This window comes from Branchiostoma floridae, chromosome 15 (assembly GCF_000003815.2).
Source record: "Branchiostoma floridae strain S238N-H82 chromosome 15, Bfl_VNyyK, whole genome shotgun sequence".
Lineage (NCBI taxonomy): Eukaryota > Metazoa > Chordata > Leptocardii > Amphioxiformes > Branchiostomatidae > Branchiostoma > Branchiostoma floridae.
This window is the reverse complement of record NC_049993.1, coordinates 20,640,620-20,658,805: the sequence shown is the minus strand read 5'-3', so window position 1 is coordinate 20,658,805 and position 18,186 is coordinate 20,640,620. Positions and strand designations below refer to the sequence as shown.

Genomic DNA, 18,186 nt, shown 5'->3' with positions numbered 1-18,186 from the left:
TGGAGGATAGCAGCGACACCCGGACAGCAACCTGGGAACATCACACAGTCAGTGTAACACATAACAGTACAGGTTAACTATGCAACTACAGGAACAAGGCGACACAGGGACAGCCCACCTAGATGAAAAATGGGGAAAAGTCTAACTACAAAGGCAACATTTACAAGCAAACGTCGTCTACCCTAACTTAACAAACTAATGCTCTGTTCGTTCTTACTCAAGCACATCTGGAAGCTTGCAATTTCTAAGGAATTGTACAGACTCTGACTTTATTTGAATTGCACAGGAACATTACAATGTGGACACTAGCTGATATGACTTGAAAACTTGAAGATAAGTCTGGAACAGTACTCACTGTCACACAACTAAAGACCACAGGACTTCTGTAGACATTTTGTTAATCAATCAATCATATAGTTAATCAATCAAGCCTTGCCCACCTGGTACTGTGTCTTGTCTATGCCGATGAGAAAGAAGAGTTCTGCGATGATGAGGTTGAAGCACAGATTCTTGTGTATCGTGTTACGGTCGCTCTTCAAACCTCTGTAGACAGGAAAACAATGTCAAATAAAACTCAACACAACTAGGAAGCAACTGCGTAAAACATAACCTCTGTGACAAGATTTTCATTGAAATTTGGGGGTTGGTTATAGTCTATTGGTTGAGTCCAGTAGCTTCCAATATTTCCATTCATGGCGATTTAGCTGCATTCTTACCACTCATGTTAGAAACCCCTGCAGCAGTAGTATCGGATACTACTTCTACTTCCTTTACTGCCACTACTGCTGCAGCTACAACTTCTACTATTATTACAAGAAGCATTCTCATTTTCTCATGTCTACTATGCTCCTTGTCCACTATTTCAAGCATATAGCCTTCAGACCTTGTATGATACACGGATAGGAAGAGTTAGTTGGTAGAGATTTTCTTTTTTCCCCCACTATTTTAGCCACGTATGATCCAACAATGACAGCTCAATATCAAACTGAAATGCATCAGGAAGCTGATATTTGCAATCCAATTCAACATCATATTTTCAGATATCACATAAAAAATGTTTTGTCCTTTTCCAGCACTACTTGAATGCCACAGTTGTGACCAATGTACGCATGTTTCAGTCAGTGTTTTACTCACCTGAATATGGAGAAACAGATGAGAGCACAGAAGAGGCAGCAGATGGAGATGATCATCCCCACCCAGGTGATTGCAGACAGGAACACAACATGGGTGCTGGCCAGCTGGGGAACAACAAATAAACGTTTAATAAATAAACAAACACTTGTATTTTCTCTACTTGTTTGGACAAGAGAACCAAAACAGTGAAATGCCTTGTAAATTTGGTATACTCTTGTCCAAACTCACAGACTCACTCTGCTGAGCTTGTTCCCTGTGCTTGAGGAGTTAGACATGCTTATACTTTAAATATGGAGGGTGTTGGCAGCTTAAACAACATTGTATCTGTCCCTGGAAATGCCAAATCAACTAACAGCAAATTCTACATTGTATGGCAGGTTGGTACCTTGACTCCGCGGGTGTCCATGAGCACAGCAAAGTTTGTGAGATGGTTACAGGAGGGTAAGGGTTATATTGTACTGTGTGGGTGTGCTGGGTAAGGGTTATGTTGGGGTTATGCTGTTTGTACCTTGACTCCGCGGGTGTCCATGAGCACAGCGAAGTTGGTGAGATGGTTACAGGAGGGTAAGGGTTATGTTGTGCTGTGTGGGTGTGTTGGGTAAGGGTTATGTGGTACTGTGTGGGTGTGTTGGGTAAGGGTTATGTTGTGCTGTGTGGGTGTGTTGGGTAAGGGTTGTGTTGTGCTGTGTGGGTGTGTTGGGTAAGGGTTATGTTGTGCTGTGTGGGTGTGTTGGGTAAGGGTTATGTGGTACTGTGTGGGTGTGTTGGGTAAGGGTTATGTTGTGCTGTGTGGGTGTGTTGGGTAAGGGTTATGTTGTGCTGTGTGGGTGTGTTGGGTAAGGGTTATGTTGTGCTGTGTGGGTGTGTTGGGTAAGGGTTATGTTGTACTGTGTGGGTGTGTTGGGTAAGGGTTATGTTGTACTGTGTGGGTGTGTTGGGTAAGGGTTATGTTGTGCTGTGTGGGTGTGTTGGGTAAGGGTTATATTGTACTGTGTGGGTGTGTTGGGTAAGGGTTATGTTGGGGTTATGCTGTTCGTACCTTGACTCCGCGGGTGTCCATGAGCACAGCAAAGTTTGTGAGATGGTTACAGGAGGGTAAGGGTTATATTGTACTGTGTGGGTGTGTTGGGTAAGGGTTATGTTGTGCTGTGTGGGTGTGTTGGGTAAGGGTTATGTTGTGCTGTGTGGGTGTGTTGGGTAAGGGTTATGTTGTGCTGTGTGGGTGTGTTGGGTAAGGGTTATGTTGTGCTGTGTGGGTGTGTTGGGTAAGGGTTATGCTATACTGTGTGGGTGTGTTGGGTAAGGGTTATGTTGTGCTGTGTGGGTGTGTTGGGTAAGGGTTATGCTATACTGTGTGGGTGTGTTGGGTAAGGGTTATGTTGGGGTTATGTTGTTGGTACCTTGACTCCACGAGTGTCCATGAGTACAGCGAAGTTGGTGAGATGGTTACAGGAGCAGGAGGTGTGTGTGGTGTTGGTCGCCACGACGCTGCATCCCTCACCTGACCAGTAGCCAATCAGAACACTGTGCAAGGATAAGGAAAATACAGTATTAGAACTATTCTCTGTAGCAGAGAAAATACTTTCATGTTTCATCTAAGAGAAATGCAGATAAGTGACAGACATGAATAAAAGCTTCTCTAAAATGGTAGATTTTTAGGGCTCGAAATTCCACCTGCATATGCAGATTAGTGCAGGTAAAAGTTGGGCTGTGTAGGTAAGGTCAAAAAGTTGTTTTATCCACTTTAGGGATATACTTGAATGCAGGTAACATTTTTCTAGTGCTTCAAAAGTTACCTGCACCAGGGCAGGTCAGAAAGACAGAAAAAAGTCTTTCGAGCCCTGATTTTGTACCAGATAAAAAATACAAATCATGTAAGGAAAGGTGTTCATACTTACAGTGGCTCGTACTTCCAGAAGGAGCAGAGAGGACCAGAAACGTTCTCCTGTGAGGAATAAGGAAACAATCAATCAGACCTCATCATCAGCACTGAAAGTTTTTGGTTTCTCTGTGTCAACCTGTTCTTTATGCCACAAGATGGAGAGGTCACCGGTGCACCCAGGTGTAACTATCAAGGCATTGAAAGGATGGGCTCCACCATACATACAATGCTGCGTCCAAGTAACAGTGGATTAAAACCCACTACTCTTATAGTCTATCAAAGGCTTTGGGACGTCACCTTCCCTTTTTTTATGTGACATCAGCAATCAGTGTAAGATTTCATTCAAAATTCTTAGAGGTACCAAAATGGACCATTGTTTTAAATATTGTCCATGCAGAAATTTTTACAGGCAATCAGGTCTAGATTCTACTTGATCCTCTGAACTTGGACCATACCTGTACCTGACTCTTCTGTAACAGTAACTACCCCATCCCTACATTTCCAGTTGTACCCACCTGTGTATGCTCCAGAGTAAAAACCACAGGTTCCGGCAGGAGTTGTTGCTGCTCCAGCCGGTTGATGGAGGCGGCGATGACCCGCGTTCCCAGCATCCTCTCTGAGCTGTCCACGAAGTTGATGTCTCCGTGGGTCGGGCTGTTGGACGACAGGAAGCGACCCAGCGTGCTGTAGGTCACGAACACAACTTTCGCTGTACCTACGGACCGGAGGAAAAGGAAATTGTTAACACCTTTCACTTGGAAGCAATCCATCGTGTTGTACGTCACAAACATAACTTTCACTGTTACCTACGGGGCAGGGGGAAACTCTTAATCATGAAAATGTATCCAAAGTAATCTTTCATTTAAAAGTTATTCTCCCACTGATTGTAAAAAGCAAAATTACCCCATTCTTTCTCGTAAGCATATGTAGTTGTCACTACTGTATTGTTTCTCACAGGTAACAGTTTTCAGTATTTCCTGACCTGACGAATAAGACTGGTCAAGGCAATTTAGGTTTGACACAATACTTATTTCTAGTGTGAGAAAACTGGGCATATAAAAACTCCTAACACATTCAAATGACACCAACAGAAAGTTTAGCATTGTACTACAAATTTAGATCTTTGACTCTGACAGTGGAGTAGAGTTTGTACCGTTGCGCCCGTGTGCCTTGATGCTGGGCCCAGGTAAGGTGATGACATCAGAGATGGCGTTTCCTTCAGGTGGGAACGACATGTCTTCTACCTCACCTGTGGTGTCAACAACTAACACCTCCATAGCTGTAACATAGGAACAACACGGGTTAGTGTGTGTACATGTGTGTACAGGTGTGTTCAGATGTGTACAGGTGTGTGCAAGTGGGAAGGACATGTCTTCTACCTCACCTGTGGTGTCCACAACCAACACTTCCATAGCTGTAACATAGGAACAACACGGGTTAGTGTGTGTACAGGTGTGTACAGGAGTGTGCAGGTGTGTGCAGGTGTGTACAGGTGTGTGCAGGTGTGTGCAGATGTGTACAGGTGTGTGCAAGTGGGAAGGACATGTCTTCTACCTCACCTGTAGTGTCAACAACTAACACCTCCATAGCTGTAACATAGGAACAACAGGGGTTAGTGTGTTTTAAGGTATTCAGGCACGAGCTGGTGTTTTAAAATGTTCCAATACTTGATTCTCTGCAAAGCTAAAAACGTTAAAAAATGTTTCTATGGCCAATGTTCTGAACTGTAAGTTCCTTACGGCTGTTGTTGTCAGTGGCATTGACTAGCTTGTTCTTTAAGTTTACAGATTGGTAATGTTAGCAATAGGAAATGGACCTTAAACTTATCAAAGATACTCCCAAAATAAGACCAGCCCAGTATCTCACCGATGTTGTTGTCTGTGGCGGTGTAAAGACTAGACTATGTCTAGGTATCTCACTGATGTTTAGACTAAACTATGTCTAGGTATCTCACCAATGTTTGGACAAGACTATGTCTCGGTATCTCACCGATGTTGTTGTGGCCTTGTGTAAGACTACACTATGTCTAGGTATCTCACCGATGTTGTTGTCGGTCGCAGTGACGTTGTGTTTAGACTAGACCAGCGTTCCCGCCAGGCATACGTCTTTACGTCTTTGGACGCATTTTTTTCTGGAAAGACGCACTCGGCTCGGCTGAATGCGTCCATAAAAAAATATGAAAGAAAGGCTGACCTGTACCACCAGTGTACAAAATGTATCTGGAATCTTTTTAAAAATCTGTCTTTATACGAAGGAATCCTACCTTTACAATTTATACTTCAAATTCTTCACTTTCCGGTCATCCTAGTAGTCTGGGCATGGGGCGGAGCGCGGCACGCTTTACAACTAGCGGACCCATGTGCGACACACCCAGCCACGCGCCAGTCTGAGCTGTCCGTTGCGCAATGTAATTTTTTGTAGTCCGTGAAATACGTCTGACAGTCAGCATTCTTTAACACTCGAAGAAATCTTATGCAGATTTTATATTCTGATATTAACATGATACTTACTTGTCCTCAGTTTCACGTATTTGTTAAAGATTTGTGGGTAATACTAGTATTGAACAAGCAAACTGCTCTGCGCGAGTGCTGCACATCTCAACAAAAGTTCTCATACTGTGGGCAGTTGATTGGCAGTCGGTATCTTTGACAACAGGCCGCTAGCGCCAAGCAGTCTAGATTGGCCACCAGGTCCAAATCCAATCATCTTAATAACCAATCAGCGTTTGATAAATGTAATGTTGCACTCTGTTATTGGTCACCGGAAAAAAACAAAAGCTAACAAAAAACGGTGCGCGGTAAATAAGTGAAGAATCCAAAACTATACACTTTATTTCTTATTTACAAAATTTCTTTTATTTCAAAAAGACAAAATTTGCGGCAGAAAAAGGGGCCGCAATATTGTTGTCAAGCGTCGATCGAGTCGGCTGTGCACTCCGTGGCACATGTCACGGCACGCCCCCCTCCCCAGACGGACCGTCGATCGCAGCGCCGTCTTTCTGGCTACTGCTTCAAGGTTACACCGGCAATGATCACTGCCAAAGAGGCAGCAGATCGTCCTCCTCGAGTAATGTATAACGTTCTTGATCTATTTAAAAAGAAATCCAGCCAAAGATTTCACGCCGAAAACGGGGTTACCTGAGGTCGCAGGAACAAACGCACGCTCGTGGAAAATGACGGCAAGGCCTTGTAAAACCCCACCGATTCAAAAAATTTGACTAAAATCATCGGGCAAAATAGAAAAAAGACACAAAGTGTGATGGCGCCATTATTTTATCGTCTCGGAAAAATTTTTGATGCGGGAGGGCGCAACATCGATCGCACGAGGAAACGTTAGACATTTTTTTTTCAATGACGGAAAATAATTGGCAGAATTTTTTTCACGGGCTGACGGACAGGCTAGGCCGCTAGAGCCCTGTTTCGAAGCATCAAAAATCCAAAATTTTCATATAGATATGTCTGGACAAATAATACCCGGGCCAGATCACGGAAGGCTGATTCCCTGTGCTTACAGTTGTTTTTAATTACGTTTAATATTACGTATTTTGATGAAGAGGGTGGTCGTCGATAACTGAAAATGGGAGTAAAAGAGGCAACCGACATCCAATCTCAAGTACATGATTATCCTCTCAAATTGCAGGAAATTGTGTTCTAGAGGGTTTGAAAATCCAAATTTTCCCGGGGGAGCATGCCCCCGGACCCCCCTAGAATGCGAGCGCCTGCGGCGCTCGTCTCGCGCCTACGGCGCTCATTACGCCCCTCCCAAATATTTGGACGCATACTTTCAAAAACCTGGCGGGAACGCTGGACTAGACTATGTCTAAGTATCTCACCGATGTTGTTGTGACCTTGTGTAAAGACTACACTATGTCTAGGTATCTCACCGATGTTGTTGTCGGTCGCAGTGACCTTGTGTAAAGACTACACTATGTCTAGGTATCTCACCGATGTTGTTGTCGGTGGCGGTGACCTTGCGTCTGGGCGGGAGGTGTTCCGCCAGCAGCAGCCCGTTCTCCTCCACGGTTTTCACCAGCGTCGTCGCGGAGATGGACTGTTCTCCCGCAGACATGTCTTCCCAGGATTCCACTCTGCCCTCGTCAAGCAGCATGCTCCCAGCCTCCACAAGGGTCTGCAGGGAGGAATGATCTTTTACTTATCAAGACTTAAAGCACACTTACCATAACCTCCACCAATGTCTGTAGGGGGGAAAAATAAATAAATGCACTTGGAAACCATAGCCTCCACCACTGTCTGGAGGGGGGGAAAGTACTTAAAAACTGTCAAATGGGGGCATGGGTCTGAATCCCACTTCTGACACCACGTTGTTACTGATGACTTAAAAACTGTCAAGTGGAAATGTGGATTTGAATCCCATTACTGTTACCAGATACACGAAGATAAGAACACACCTGTCCACATCTATGACAGTAACTCACCTGAGTGAAGGTGTTCAGACTCTCCTGCTTGTCCTGCGGCTCCATGTTCTGCACCTGGCTGGTAACCAGGACGACCAGCTGGTCCATGATCTTGACAGCCTTCTTCACGTCTCCCCCGTAGATCTCACGGCTCTCCGTGATCTTCCCCACCAGATCCTGTTATTATAATAATAATGGTTCTTATTTCTTGAAGACACATTGCAAGTAGCAGCTTCGTAGGCAAAACAACTGTTGATGATAAAAAATTCTAGTTACATGCACAGTAAGAACTTAATGATAATGTAACAACCAACACTTATATATTCTTTTTAAAAAAATCGATAAAATTTATACATATCGGTATACTTTAAATCAATCATAGATTGTGGTCACTTTGTTAATAGTCGTGATACTAAAACCATTCTATATATATATAGTATGCATTAAATTAATCATCAATTGCACAGTTAAAAGTCGTAATACTACGAAAACATTCTATACATAATGCAAACACTTAGCGACCTGTGCAATCTCCAGCGCCGATTCCCCGTCTCGGATCTTGCGGTTGATCCCGGCGACCCAGCGCGAGGTGCAGTCCGTCAGGTCAGGGGTCGCCGTGCTCCACTGGACGGGGTTCCGCCCGCAACGCCACGTGGCCACGCCTGGTCAAAGGTCAACAGGTCACAAGAAATCTTGCTTAGTTGAACAGACAAGAATCATTTATCCAAAACACAACTTCACAGGGCTTAATGCTGTAAATCTTGACTCATTTGCAAAATCTTTATAATGTTTTTTTGAGGAGAAAACATTTTGTTTTTGCTGGTATGTTCTTTTTTCCTCCCAACAGAAAAGCTTTGCAGAAAAGGCTGTCTACCTGGACTTGCTATCATGTCAGGCAACTCAGATACCCCAATCCATAGCCCCGATTCTTTTTTTCCCTCGCACACACTACATTGGGGCAAGCCTAATGGACCAGGTACAGTGTTGTATGTAGCTTGACACAACGCTAGAGGGAAAACATTTGTGAATTTTGGCAAAAATGTTGCCTTTCTAGTTTTCACAGGTTTTAATTCAGTGGCAACACTGTGCTATGCAATAAGACAAGCTTGTATCTTGTATCATAACACTAGAACTTTTCCTAGCTCTACTCACCTCCATCAGTCCCAGGAGGGCACGGCTGTTTGCTGACTTCCCCCGCCGGCGTTCTCGGCCAGCTGATGTTCCTGGCAAACATCGGCGGGCAGAACTGCTGCAGGAACGCCGGCGTTTCCTCGGTCGTCGTGGAAACCGGCGCGGTGGGCTGCGGGGAGGTCCGGGCGGTGACCGTGTCCGGTCTCTGTGGACCGACCGGCGCAGCGGTTGTGGTAGCGGGTCGAGCGGGCGGTCTCCGCGTGGACACTGGCCTCTGTGGCGGCTCCGGTCTGAGGATAGCAGAGAAAATGCATCAGATAACAATCTTACAGTTCAGTTCAGTCATCCATTATCAGGTGACACTATGAAGTCCCTCCAGATGTCTCTGTCGCACATGACAGACATAAGGTCTCTGCCTTGGAGACCAACATCCTAGAATACAAGATCAGCGGGTGCAGGTGGAGGTGTTCTGACACCTGAATCGTTACCTAACACACTTGTCTCTAACTGTGACTCACCTACTTGTTACCTAATACACGAAAATGAGAACATACCTGTAACAGTGACTTAAGAGTCCTGTCTGATACTTCACCAACACACCTGTCCATATCAGTGACACACCTGACAATCCTACAATATATGATTTTACTGGCAAAATCTGCCCAAGACCACTCCAATCTTAACCTAGACCAGTCAACAACATACTGTAATTCCTGATTTTTTCAAAGAACTGTTATGTTCACGGTTTTCACGGTGACGACTGTAACGTGAACTTATCATTACTGATAACAATTCACAGACTTTTTTATGTGCACTTGCCTCGACAGTGAACATTTAGTTCCGAGAGCAAGTTAAATTTTCTCAGACGGTGAAAGTTTGGTACCGTGAAGACAAAGTGAATTACAGTACCTACCTACCTACCTAGTCCCTTGACCTCCAGGTCGCTGGAGGGACAAGGTAGCCATGAAGATAAAGAGTTGTCTCCAGGTTTGTCTCTCCCTAGCCAGGGTTATCCAACATACTGCTTTTAATTGTGTTGTAGTTTTACTGAGATGTGCAAATTTAGTTATCATTTAAAGGCAAACAGTAAGAACATCTAAACTACATGTGTAAGCATGGCAGTCCTGCCTCACTGTGCAGAAAATATCTCTAAATCTGACTTAGCATATATAGAATAGTCGTGGGTGGATAACATAATAGCAGTGGCGTTTACACAGGTGTGAGGAGACATGCTGACAGACGAAGAACAGATTATTCACATGTTTGACAGACCTGTCCCTGTTGACATGCCACACATCTGTACACACACACACACCTGTCAGGAGGTACAAGCTGACTGATAAACACAATCTATATTTGTCAAATCTGTGTCCAAAGCAAGGCTGTCTCCAGGACCCATCCCTTCATCCCAGGACGGCAAAAAAAAATACATTACCCATCTATCCCAAAAATCTTCATGACATAAAACTGTTGAAAATCTGTTTTCATGAGCATAGAATGACAATTTTAAAAAGAAAAATCAACAACGTGGGATGGAAAAAGCTAGAGACAGTCTGGCCCAAATAAATTTGTTATTACAGAATGGAATAGATACTTTCAAATGGCAGTTAAACAAGTATGGTTTAGGCAGCCATGGGTAACCAATTCAGAATCTGAGTATAACTGTCCTCTGCATTCATTGTATTGTCTGATATCTGTTTTTCTTTTATCTTTTCCAGTTGCTTCAATAACTGTTGCCTTCTTACCTGGGTGTCCAACCTTCGTCGACACACATTTTATTGTATTCAGGTAAAAACTTCAGTCCATGCAACTCAATAAAGCCAGCACATCTCACCTGTTTTGGGTTGTTGGCTGTAGTATCGGTGCCGGGGTTGTGATCAGCCCTTCTTTGTCTGGGTTCACTGTGGGAACATCTGGAGACACGGGTCGGGAGGGGGGCGGCTCTGTGGGCACTGCAGAAACAGCAACGTCTTTACTACACCTGTCCACTTCTTAAACACAGGTGGGTTAGTACCAGTCGAGAACAAGAGATCAGAAAAATTACGTCGGAAGGTTGTAGAAGTGATTGTAAGAGAGAGAGAGAAGAAGAGAGGAAGAAAAGTTTTGCTACTGCAGCGATTTCTGATTGTAATCACACATTGGTTGGCTGTGCTACACCTACAGTCTATGTGGTGTTATAAGAAACACTGCTACAATCTGTGTAATACAGACAATGTTACTTCACAAAGTTATAATCACAGTTAAATCATGTTTTACAAGACTACACAATATTACTGTACTACACTAGCAAGCCACATGCTGACAGGGTTAGCAGTCTACATACAACAGGATGAAAGTCTGTCCATTCAAACAGTCTCAGTTTTTTACCACTTCTCTGAGAGGAGACTCAAGGCTTTCCAGGTTTTCAAAAAAAATATACCACTTTTGGACTTGGAAGCATTAGTGCAAATTTAGGAAAACAGCACTGAGACTGGTTTGAATAGAAAAACTTTTTTCCTCTTCTTGCTGTGATTCGTGATTCATCACTTTTTTTTCTTTGGAATCAGATCATTTCTCTTCAGATCACTGATGTTTGGTTAGAGGCTTCTTTGAACAAGGTGTTCTGGGCAGTTTCTATATGAAGAGAATTCACTCAGGTTTACCTTCCTTGGATTTGGACATTTCCAAATAAAATTGAGGAAAACAACTAAATGGAAACAGAGGCTGTTTTGGGGAAAAACCTGAAAAAGTGGTACAATCTTCCCCCAGGCTCTGTTTTCATGCTGAAATTACATTTCAGAACACTCTTTTTACTAAACAAACATGAAACAGAACACCTTACTCTAAGAAGTGAGCTGATTAGTCACAATGTCAGACAGGTTTGTTATGTAACAGCAGAGCTGTGAGGGACAGACACGGACGGACGGAAGGACGGACGGACGCACACACAGGCGGACATGGCGGTTGGTTGATGATGAAATGACGAGACTACACGTCAGCTGAGGACAGACTACATGGCGTGGCGTGGGGATTCTGTTTGGGTGGTAACATGAACTTTCCCAATGTTCCCTTAGAGAAGATTCTGTCTGGGTGGTAACATGAACTTTCCCAATGATCCCTTAGTGAATCATCTATTTGGGTGGTAACAAGAACTTCTGCTATGATCCCTTAGAGAATATTCTGTTTGGGTAGTCACTTGAACTTTCACAATGATCCCATGGAGAGTAGTACAATGTACATATAACTGACTCTTAAATTTTACCAACGAATCTATGATCATTAATTATTATTATGATCTATCCATTTACAATTATACCCTAAAAACCTACTTAGAAATGTCAACCCAACAATAATACAGTACTAATCAACTCAAATAGTAGAAGTACAATACAGTAAATGTTATATTACTGAAGTAGGGGCAGAACCCTTTACACTTAACAACTTCCCTATACAGCTTCAACACTGTCTGTGACGGTCATTTTCCCACACACACATGTAAGTCATACTATGAAGATACTAGGAATATACAAGAAACACATACACTGGTCAATCTCGCTTATCAAACTACTGCATACCACTGTCTGAACAGGATATCGTCAAGGTCACACCATTTTTCATGAATACCTTAACGTTACATGTAAAACACAGTCCACATGTGCCCAAAATTAACCCTACACCAGGGGGTCCATTTTGTAAGGAGTCAGGGCCAAAAACTTGAATGGGATGAGAATTTAGATTGTAGAATTGTAGAAAAGTTAGTTTCCAATCTTTCGCCCCTTAAAAACGAACCCCCTGTTTACATTACAATGAACTAGGATATCTTACATAACATCAATGTTTCCCCACCCTTTAGCAAGGCCTGGTGACTCCAGTTTGTTATCCATACTGCCTTTCTGTTGGGTTCAGAAAGATGCTCATAGTCTGGGGCATAAAAACTACCCATGGCTGTGAGTTTACCAGCATGGTGGTAGGAATAAGATTTTACTGGAGCCACCATGCCAAGTTAACGGGAGGGAAAACACTGCAATTTAGAAATAGTTCCTCATAATCTTTCAGGGAAAAACACAATTGCTACAGAGAGGAATTTCCTACTAAACATTCCAACATGCTATAATTATCATAAAACAGGGAGGCATACAAACGCAACTTGACAAACAAGATCACATCACATTCAGCACAAACAAACGAAAATAAACAAAACATCATGAAAATGACATAAAATGGAGCAAAAGCGGCATATTCTGTTTCAGCCATGTGAATATGACAAAACCACATTCCCTGGCAAAACATATACATTATCTATGGTTTCCGTGGCAACAACACAATCACTAGAACTCCCATGATTGTCATGGCAACACTTCATTACTGTGAAATGGTCACAGTTAGCGGGAAGCAACGAAAAATGGAACAAAAAATGGCAAAAACGGAAATGTTACAAAAGTCGCAAAACAAATGGCAACATCTCTTAGTCTTAGTAATGCAGCAACAAAAGATGAAGTCGTGACCATGCATAAACATGACATAACTGATGGTCCTGAAAATATCTCACTACGTGTGGAAACCAAGGCTTATTGTTCAAGTTTTAGGGTGGGGAGGGGGGTACTACAGCATGCTTAGTACTTTATCCAAAACTTGGCAAGCATTAAAAACACTGGAAATGTGCCAAACAGATATCAAAAAGCAAAGACATTATCATCTTGTTCTTTTACAAATGTATAGACAGTAGCCAAGATAAAAAATCAGCCTTTTGTGTGTGACTTTGTTGGTAGCACTAACTCGTAGACTGTACTATATATGCAATGGTAAATGTAAGTCTGCTATGTTAGGGCTAAACTATCCAGGGTATGAACCCTTGTTGTAAGAGCTGAGAGAAGGGAGAGGGGAGTCATACTGCAGATCTGTTAGGTTAGCGAGAACTCAGGCTTCAGCCAGCCAACTAAAAAAGAAGGGAGTTTGTTAGGAAAGGAGGCTCGTTACAAAATTGTGGAAAAAAGGTTTGTAGAGATGTCAGGAACTTGTTTCTGATAGAGACAACGCTTGTTTTCACATGCTGTTGATTGATAAATGCCACTCAAAATAAATATTTTCTTACAGTTTGGCATCTGGCAATTGGAACTGGCCAACAAATATGAAACTTTCTTAGTGTTGGGATGAAAAAAATGTTACATTCTTATCCTTAAGTAAAATCGGTAAGAAAATGTGTTTCTGTAGTATTTGGGGACGGAAAGTCAAACAACTTACATTTTTTTTTGCTGCAACGATTTTGTTCATCAACAATGTTCACTCAGGTGTTGTCTCCAAGCAGAAAATATTCAAAGGCACGGAGAGGCATGCAATTATCATTTTTAAGTATCACTCTGTAGTTATTCTTTACAACGTCATATTCAGCTTTACAAACATATTCTGCTTCACAAGCCAGTCAAGATTTACAATTTCTGGTTGACGTGCTTAAAGTTTAAGTTTGCCACCAAAGCTTAACGCTTTTCTGCAGTTACAATTTAATCCTTAAACCCATGCAGGCCAGTCAGCCATGGACATTACGGTGCATCGTTAATTAGCGCACGCTCGTTAAGAAAAGGGTACCGTGACCCCATGCTGTGGACATGGCCCACGCAGCACCCGACTTACCAGCCTCGAACGTTAGCGGGTACGAGAGGAGGTACCCGTTGTCCCAGACGTGGAGAGAGTTGTCGCGTGGGTTGTAGTCCACCTGGGTGTTGTAGCCGTACTGGTTGTAGAACGGGAGGTCAAGGTTTTCGCCGTCTCCCGTGCTTGTGTCATAAACATACACCAGCTTCCCTCCTGTGTCCACCGGCTGGACGTATCGCGTGCTCACCACGTAGAGCTTCCCGCACACCATGAATGTGTTCGTGGCCGCGCGCTTGTTGTAGTTCGTCTCCCAGGTTTTCTCTACGGCGAGGGAATCCGGATCGAGTTTCGCGATCACCATTCTTCCCTCGCTCTCCTCGGTGGCGTAGATCGCCCACAATCCGTTCTCGTCCACCGCTAAGTCGATATCCGACATCCCGCCAAAACGATACGGCGCTTCGTTGTGGTACCTTGCTCCCGGAAGCTCCTTCTGTAAGTCCCTATTCAGGGTTGAGAGGTTGAACTTGATGATGCTGGGTGATCTCTCCTTGTTGTAATACGCGGCGCCGTCGTAAACCACAAACCCCGTCCCATCGACTTTATCCGGCAACGGGATCGTACGCGACGGCTTCAAGTCTTTCAGGTCGTCGATGTCAGCGTATTCGTCGACGCTGATCGTGTTAAACGGTCGCCATGGCATGACGTAGATCTTGCCCTTGTCGACTCCGGGTACCGGATCTCTGTACCAGCTGCCGATCTTCGTTCCCATCTGTGTGAGGGTTTCCGGCCTGCCCACGGACTCCAGCGTGCCCGGGCACTCAAAAACTAACGTGGGTAAATTACACATCAACACATCAAGACGTACCAGGGTTGGACAAGTCCACTAGCCCGATTGTCCTGGGCAACTGAAAGAGCTGATCAGGCAAGCACTTTTCCTCTGCCACTTGCCCGATCAGGCAAGTAAGATTTTTCCACGAGTGAGATTTTGATAAACATGTACTTGTTACTTTTCACAGTCGTGGCATCAAGCTATAGTCAACAGAGAAAAATACAGCCAATAGAATGCCACTACATGGAAGTGAAAATACACGGAGAAATGTTATTTGAATTTTGGGCAAGTGAAAAGATGGTTCGGCCAAGTAAATTTTTCACGTACATGCCCGATAGGACAAGTAAATTTTAGAAAACCTGTCCAACCCTGCATACTGGGTCTACTTCTAACCCCCCTCCTTCTCTTCAACACTGAAGACGTTTGCTACCTGCTGTCACATCTTAAAACACATCCTTGGAACCCTAAGTGTGTCTAAGACATCCGCAAACCTTCCCAGAAGCCACCTGCTAGCCCACCAAGTTACATCATGTCTTCCTTCTGCTTCTTGCAGTTTGCAAAAGTTATTTGTAGATTAACTTAGTAAGAAGTTAGTCAAACACACAAATCCTTATATATTAAAGTCACTTTTTTTTGCAGCATGGTTGGATGCCTTGGAAAAAACAACTGGTAAGAGACATGTCCATAACAATGTTTGGTCATACTAGCTTCAACTGCCAATTACTTTGCAAGGTTGAATTACATGTGGTATCTTTGCACTTTACTCAATTGTCAAATTAACAAAGTTTTTAGAAACTAGCTGTTATGCAATATTACAAAGTTTTTTCTTCCAATGGATCCAAGCATTACTGCATGTTTTGTTTACTTTAACGGTGAGTTATTGTTCAGACTCTGTGATTAGTTCAAACTTCAACCACAAGCTGCGGAGAGCCTCTCTGCCTACTCTACATGGTGTCGGAGCTGGTTTCTGGTTAGACTTGGTGGCCCCATGCGACAATGGAGATGTCAGGAATGGAGTGAGTGTGCATGCGGAGAGGAAAGAGGCGGGCACCCAAGGCATGATGGGTACCCAGAGGCATGATGGGAAGGGTACTCACAGCTGGACACACAACGAAAGAACACCTCGAGGTACTTGTAGGTGTCCGGGCAGGGGTCCTCGCCGAACACCCCGTCGAGGGCGGGCACGACACACTGAGTGCGGTTGTTACATCTACATACAGACAGGATCGAAAATCGAAAAATGGCAACATGACTGATCAGGGTGGAGTACAGGGCTGAGCCTGTAGGGGGCGTGCATGTATGTACGTGTGTGCATGCGCGTGCGGGCAGGCGGGACACGAACGACAGCAGGAACCGGAGGTATGACAACTACTCACTGTGGGTGAGACATTTAAAATGGACCTCCAGGAATTTGTAGGTTTTGGGGCAGGGGTCGCCGCCGAAGGTCGCGTCGAGCGCGCCGACCTTACAGCTGGAGTGGCTGTTGCATCTAGAGGCAGAGAGAACAGAGGTGAGTACACAACAGGAAAAACTTATCTCCAAGCAGATCCTACGGTGCCCTAAGATAGTATCAAAGCTGGCCAAGGAATACGGCCGGCCAAACGGGAGTGAAACGGGCACCGGAGGGTGGGTTTGATACTATATTACGCCACCGTGGATCTGCTTGGAGATTAGGCAAAAACATCAGTTCTGATTCAAAATGTTTAAAGTATCCTTTTGCTGTTCTTTTCTAGAGTACCAGGACTGCCTCCAGCTTTAGATCTTTTCCATCCTACTCATTGTCTGGGAGCCCATGCTGTTAAATTTTCTGTTGTCAAATCTGTGATTTTAAGTTTACAAAAGTAAATTTTTCATCGATTGCACATCATCAAATTCAGATTTTTGGGACAGACTAGTTGACATTTTTGTTTGTCTTAATATGTACATTTCCGTCCCTGGTTGAAGAAGACAGCCCTGCAATGTACAGGCTTTTTGCTATACTGCAACTGCACTGTTTTATTTTGATAGTAAAAGTATATATGGGATAATGATTCCAAAGAAACAATTGTTGATTTATTTTTTTGGACGGATGGCAAAGGAGGATTTCATAATGTTTTGACTTTATGTCTGAAACAATGCCATGGTACAGTAGTCATACAGCGGATACGTATTCTTGGTGTTAAGAGATCGAAAATGGCAAAAATGTTTCCAGCTTTTTCATCATTAGACAACCAAATTTCTGTGAATGTTCCCAGAATGTCCCAGATTTGCTGTGGAAAACCTGTCACACCACGAATGAGACTGGGTCCTTACTCACTTCCTGTTCACAAGGACATGTTTATCCTATGTCTACATCAGAGTTGGTAAATACTTGTTCAGCTTGCAGCTCTGTAGGTAAGATAAACCTGAGTCATGCCTTCTTACATACATAAACATGCAGCAAACACGCATTCCTTAGGTGCTGCATTCATTCTCAAAATAACACATAATCTTAGCTACAAGACTCGCGAAAATAATTCACTAGGAATGTGTAGAAACTAAAGTTACTACGCTATCTGTCTTCGGTACCTACTAGCTGTATCTGGTATAAGTTTTGGCTTTTCTTCTCTTGTCACTTCTGCATTACGAATGTGGCACTTATGTACTAACAGAACGTAGCATTGTATATGGGTCAGTGTTTAACAATTACCAAGATTTGCCCAAATAGTTCTCTAGGAACCAATGCAGAAACTGATCTTAGAGTTACAATGCCATCCATCCTTAGAGCCTTCCGACTGTATACTGTAAATGCATTTAAGTTCGCGGGGATTTAATTTCGCGGTAGCGGGAAAATGGACTTTTGGCGGTGGTTTTAATTTCGCGGTAGCACAATGCACTGTAGTCCCTTACTGTTATGGAAAAATGTTTGCGGAGCTTTTAAATTCGCGGTGAAACGGCCGCCGCGAAAACCGCGAACACTAATCCACCGCGAACATTTCTGCATTTACAGTAGTTTAAGTTGTGGCTTTTCTTTGAACTTCAGCATTACGAATGTAGCCAAATCATATCCTTATACATTATGTTAGTTCCAGAGGGTTAGCAAACGGAACAATCAGCTGAACTAGGGCTGTGTACTTAAATACCCGTACCTGTACCGTACCTAAAAAATGTTTAGGTACAGGTCCGGACCTAAACATCTGTGTACCTGTGCCTGTACCTAAACAAACTAAATCACTTCTGAACACCACTTTTTGAGACTGAACATAAGTA

At 43.5% G+C, this 18,186-nt stretch overlaps 1 protein-coding gene across 1 annotated transcript in view; it reads right to left on the bottom strand.

Moving 5' to 3' along the window:
• Nucleotides 1–18,186, bottom strand: part of LOC118431656 (adhesion G protein-coupled receptor L2-like) — a 38,944-nt gene that overhangs the window by 3,794 nt on the left and 16,964 nt on the right. The window contains exons 4-17 of the mRNA XM_035842897.1: nt 16,056–16,168; nt 14,169–14,954; nt 10,396–10,513; nt 8,583–8,851; nt 7,953–8,092; nt 7,452–7,607; nt 6,961–7,144; nt 4,170–4,295; nt 3,532–3,731; nt 3,033–3,079; nt 2,526–2,658; nt 1,643–1,693; nt 1,135–1,238; nt 437–543 (exon numbers count right to left, since the gene is read on the bottom strand). Of these exons, the coding sequence (XP_035698790.1) occupies nt 437–543; nt 1,135–1,238; nt 1,643–1,693; nt 2,526–2,658; nt 3,033–3,079; nt 3,532–3,731; nt 4,170–4,295; nt 6,961–7,144; nt 7,452–7,607; nt 7,953–8,092; nt 8,583–8,851; nt 10,396–10,513; nt 14,169–14,954; nt 16,056–16,168 (2,534 nt within the window). The remainder of the gene's footprint in view (nt 1–436; nt 544–1,134; nt 1,239–1,642; nt 1,694–2,525; nt 2,659–3,032; nt 3,080–3,531; nt 3,732–4,169; nt 4,296–6,960; nt 7,145–7,451; nt 7,608–7,952; nt 8,093–8,582; nt 8,852–10,395; nt 10,514–14,168; nt 14,955–16,055; nt 16,169–18,186) is intronic.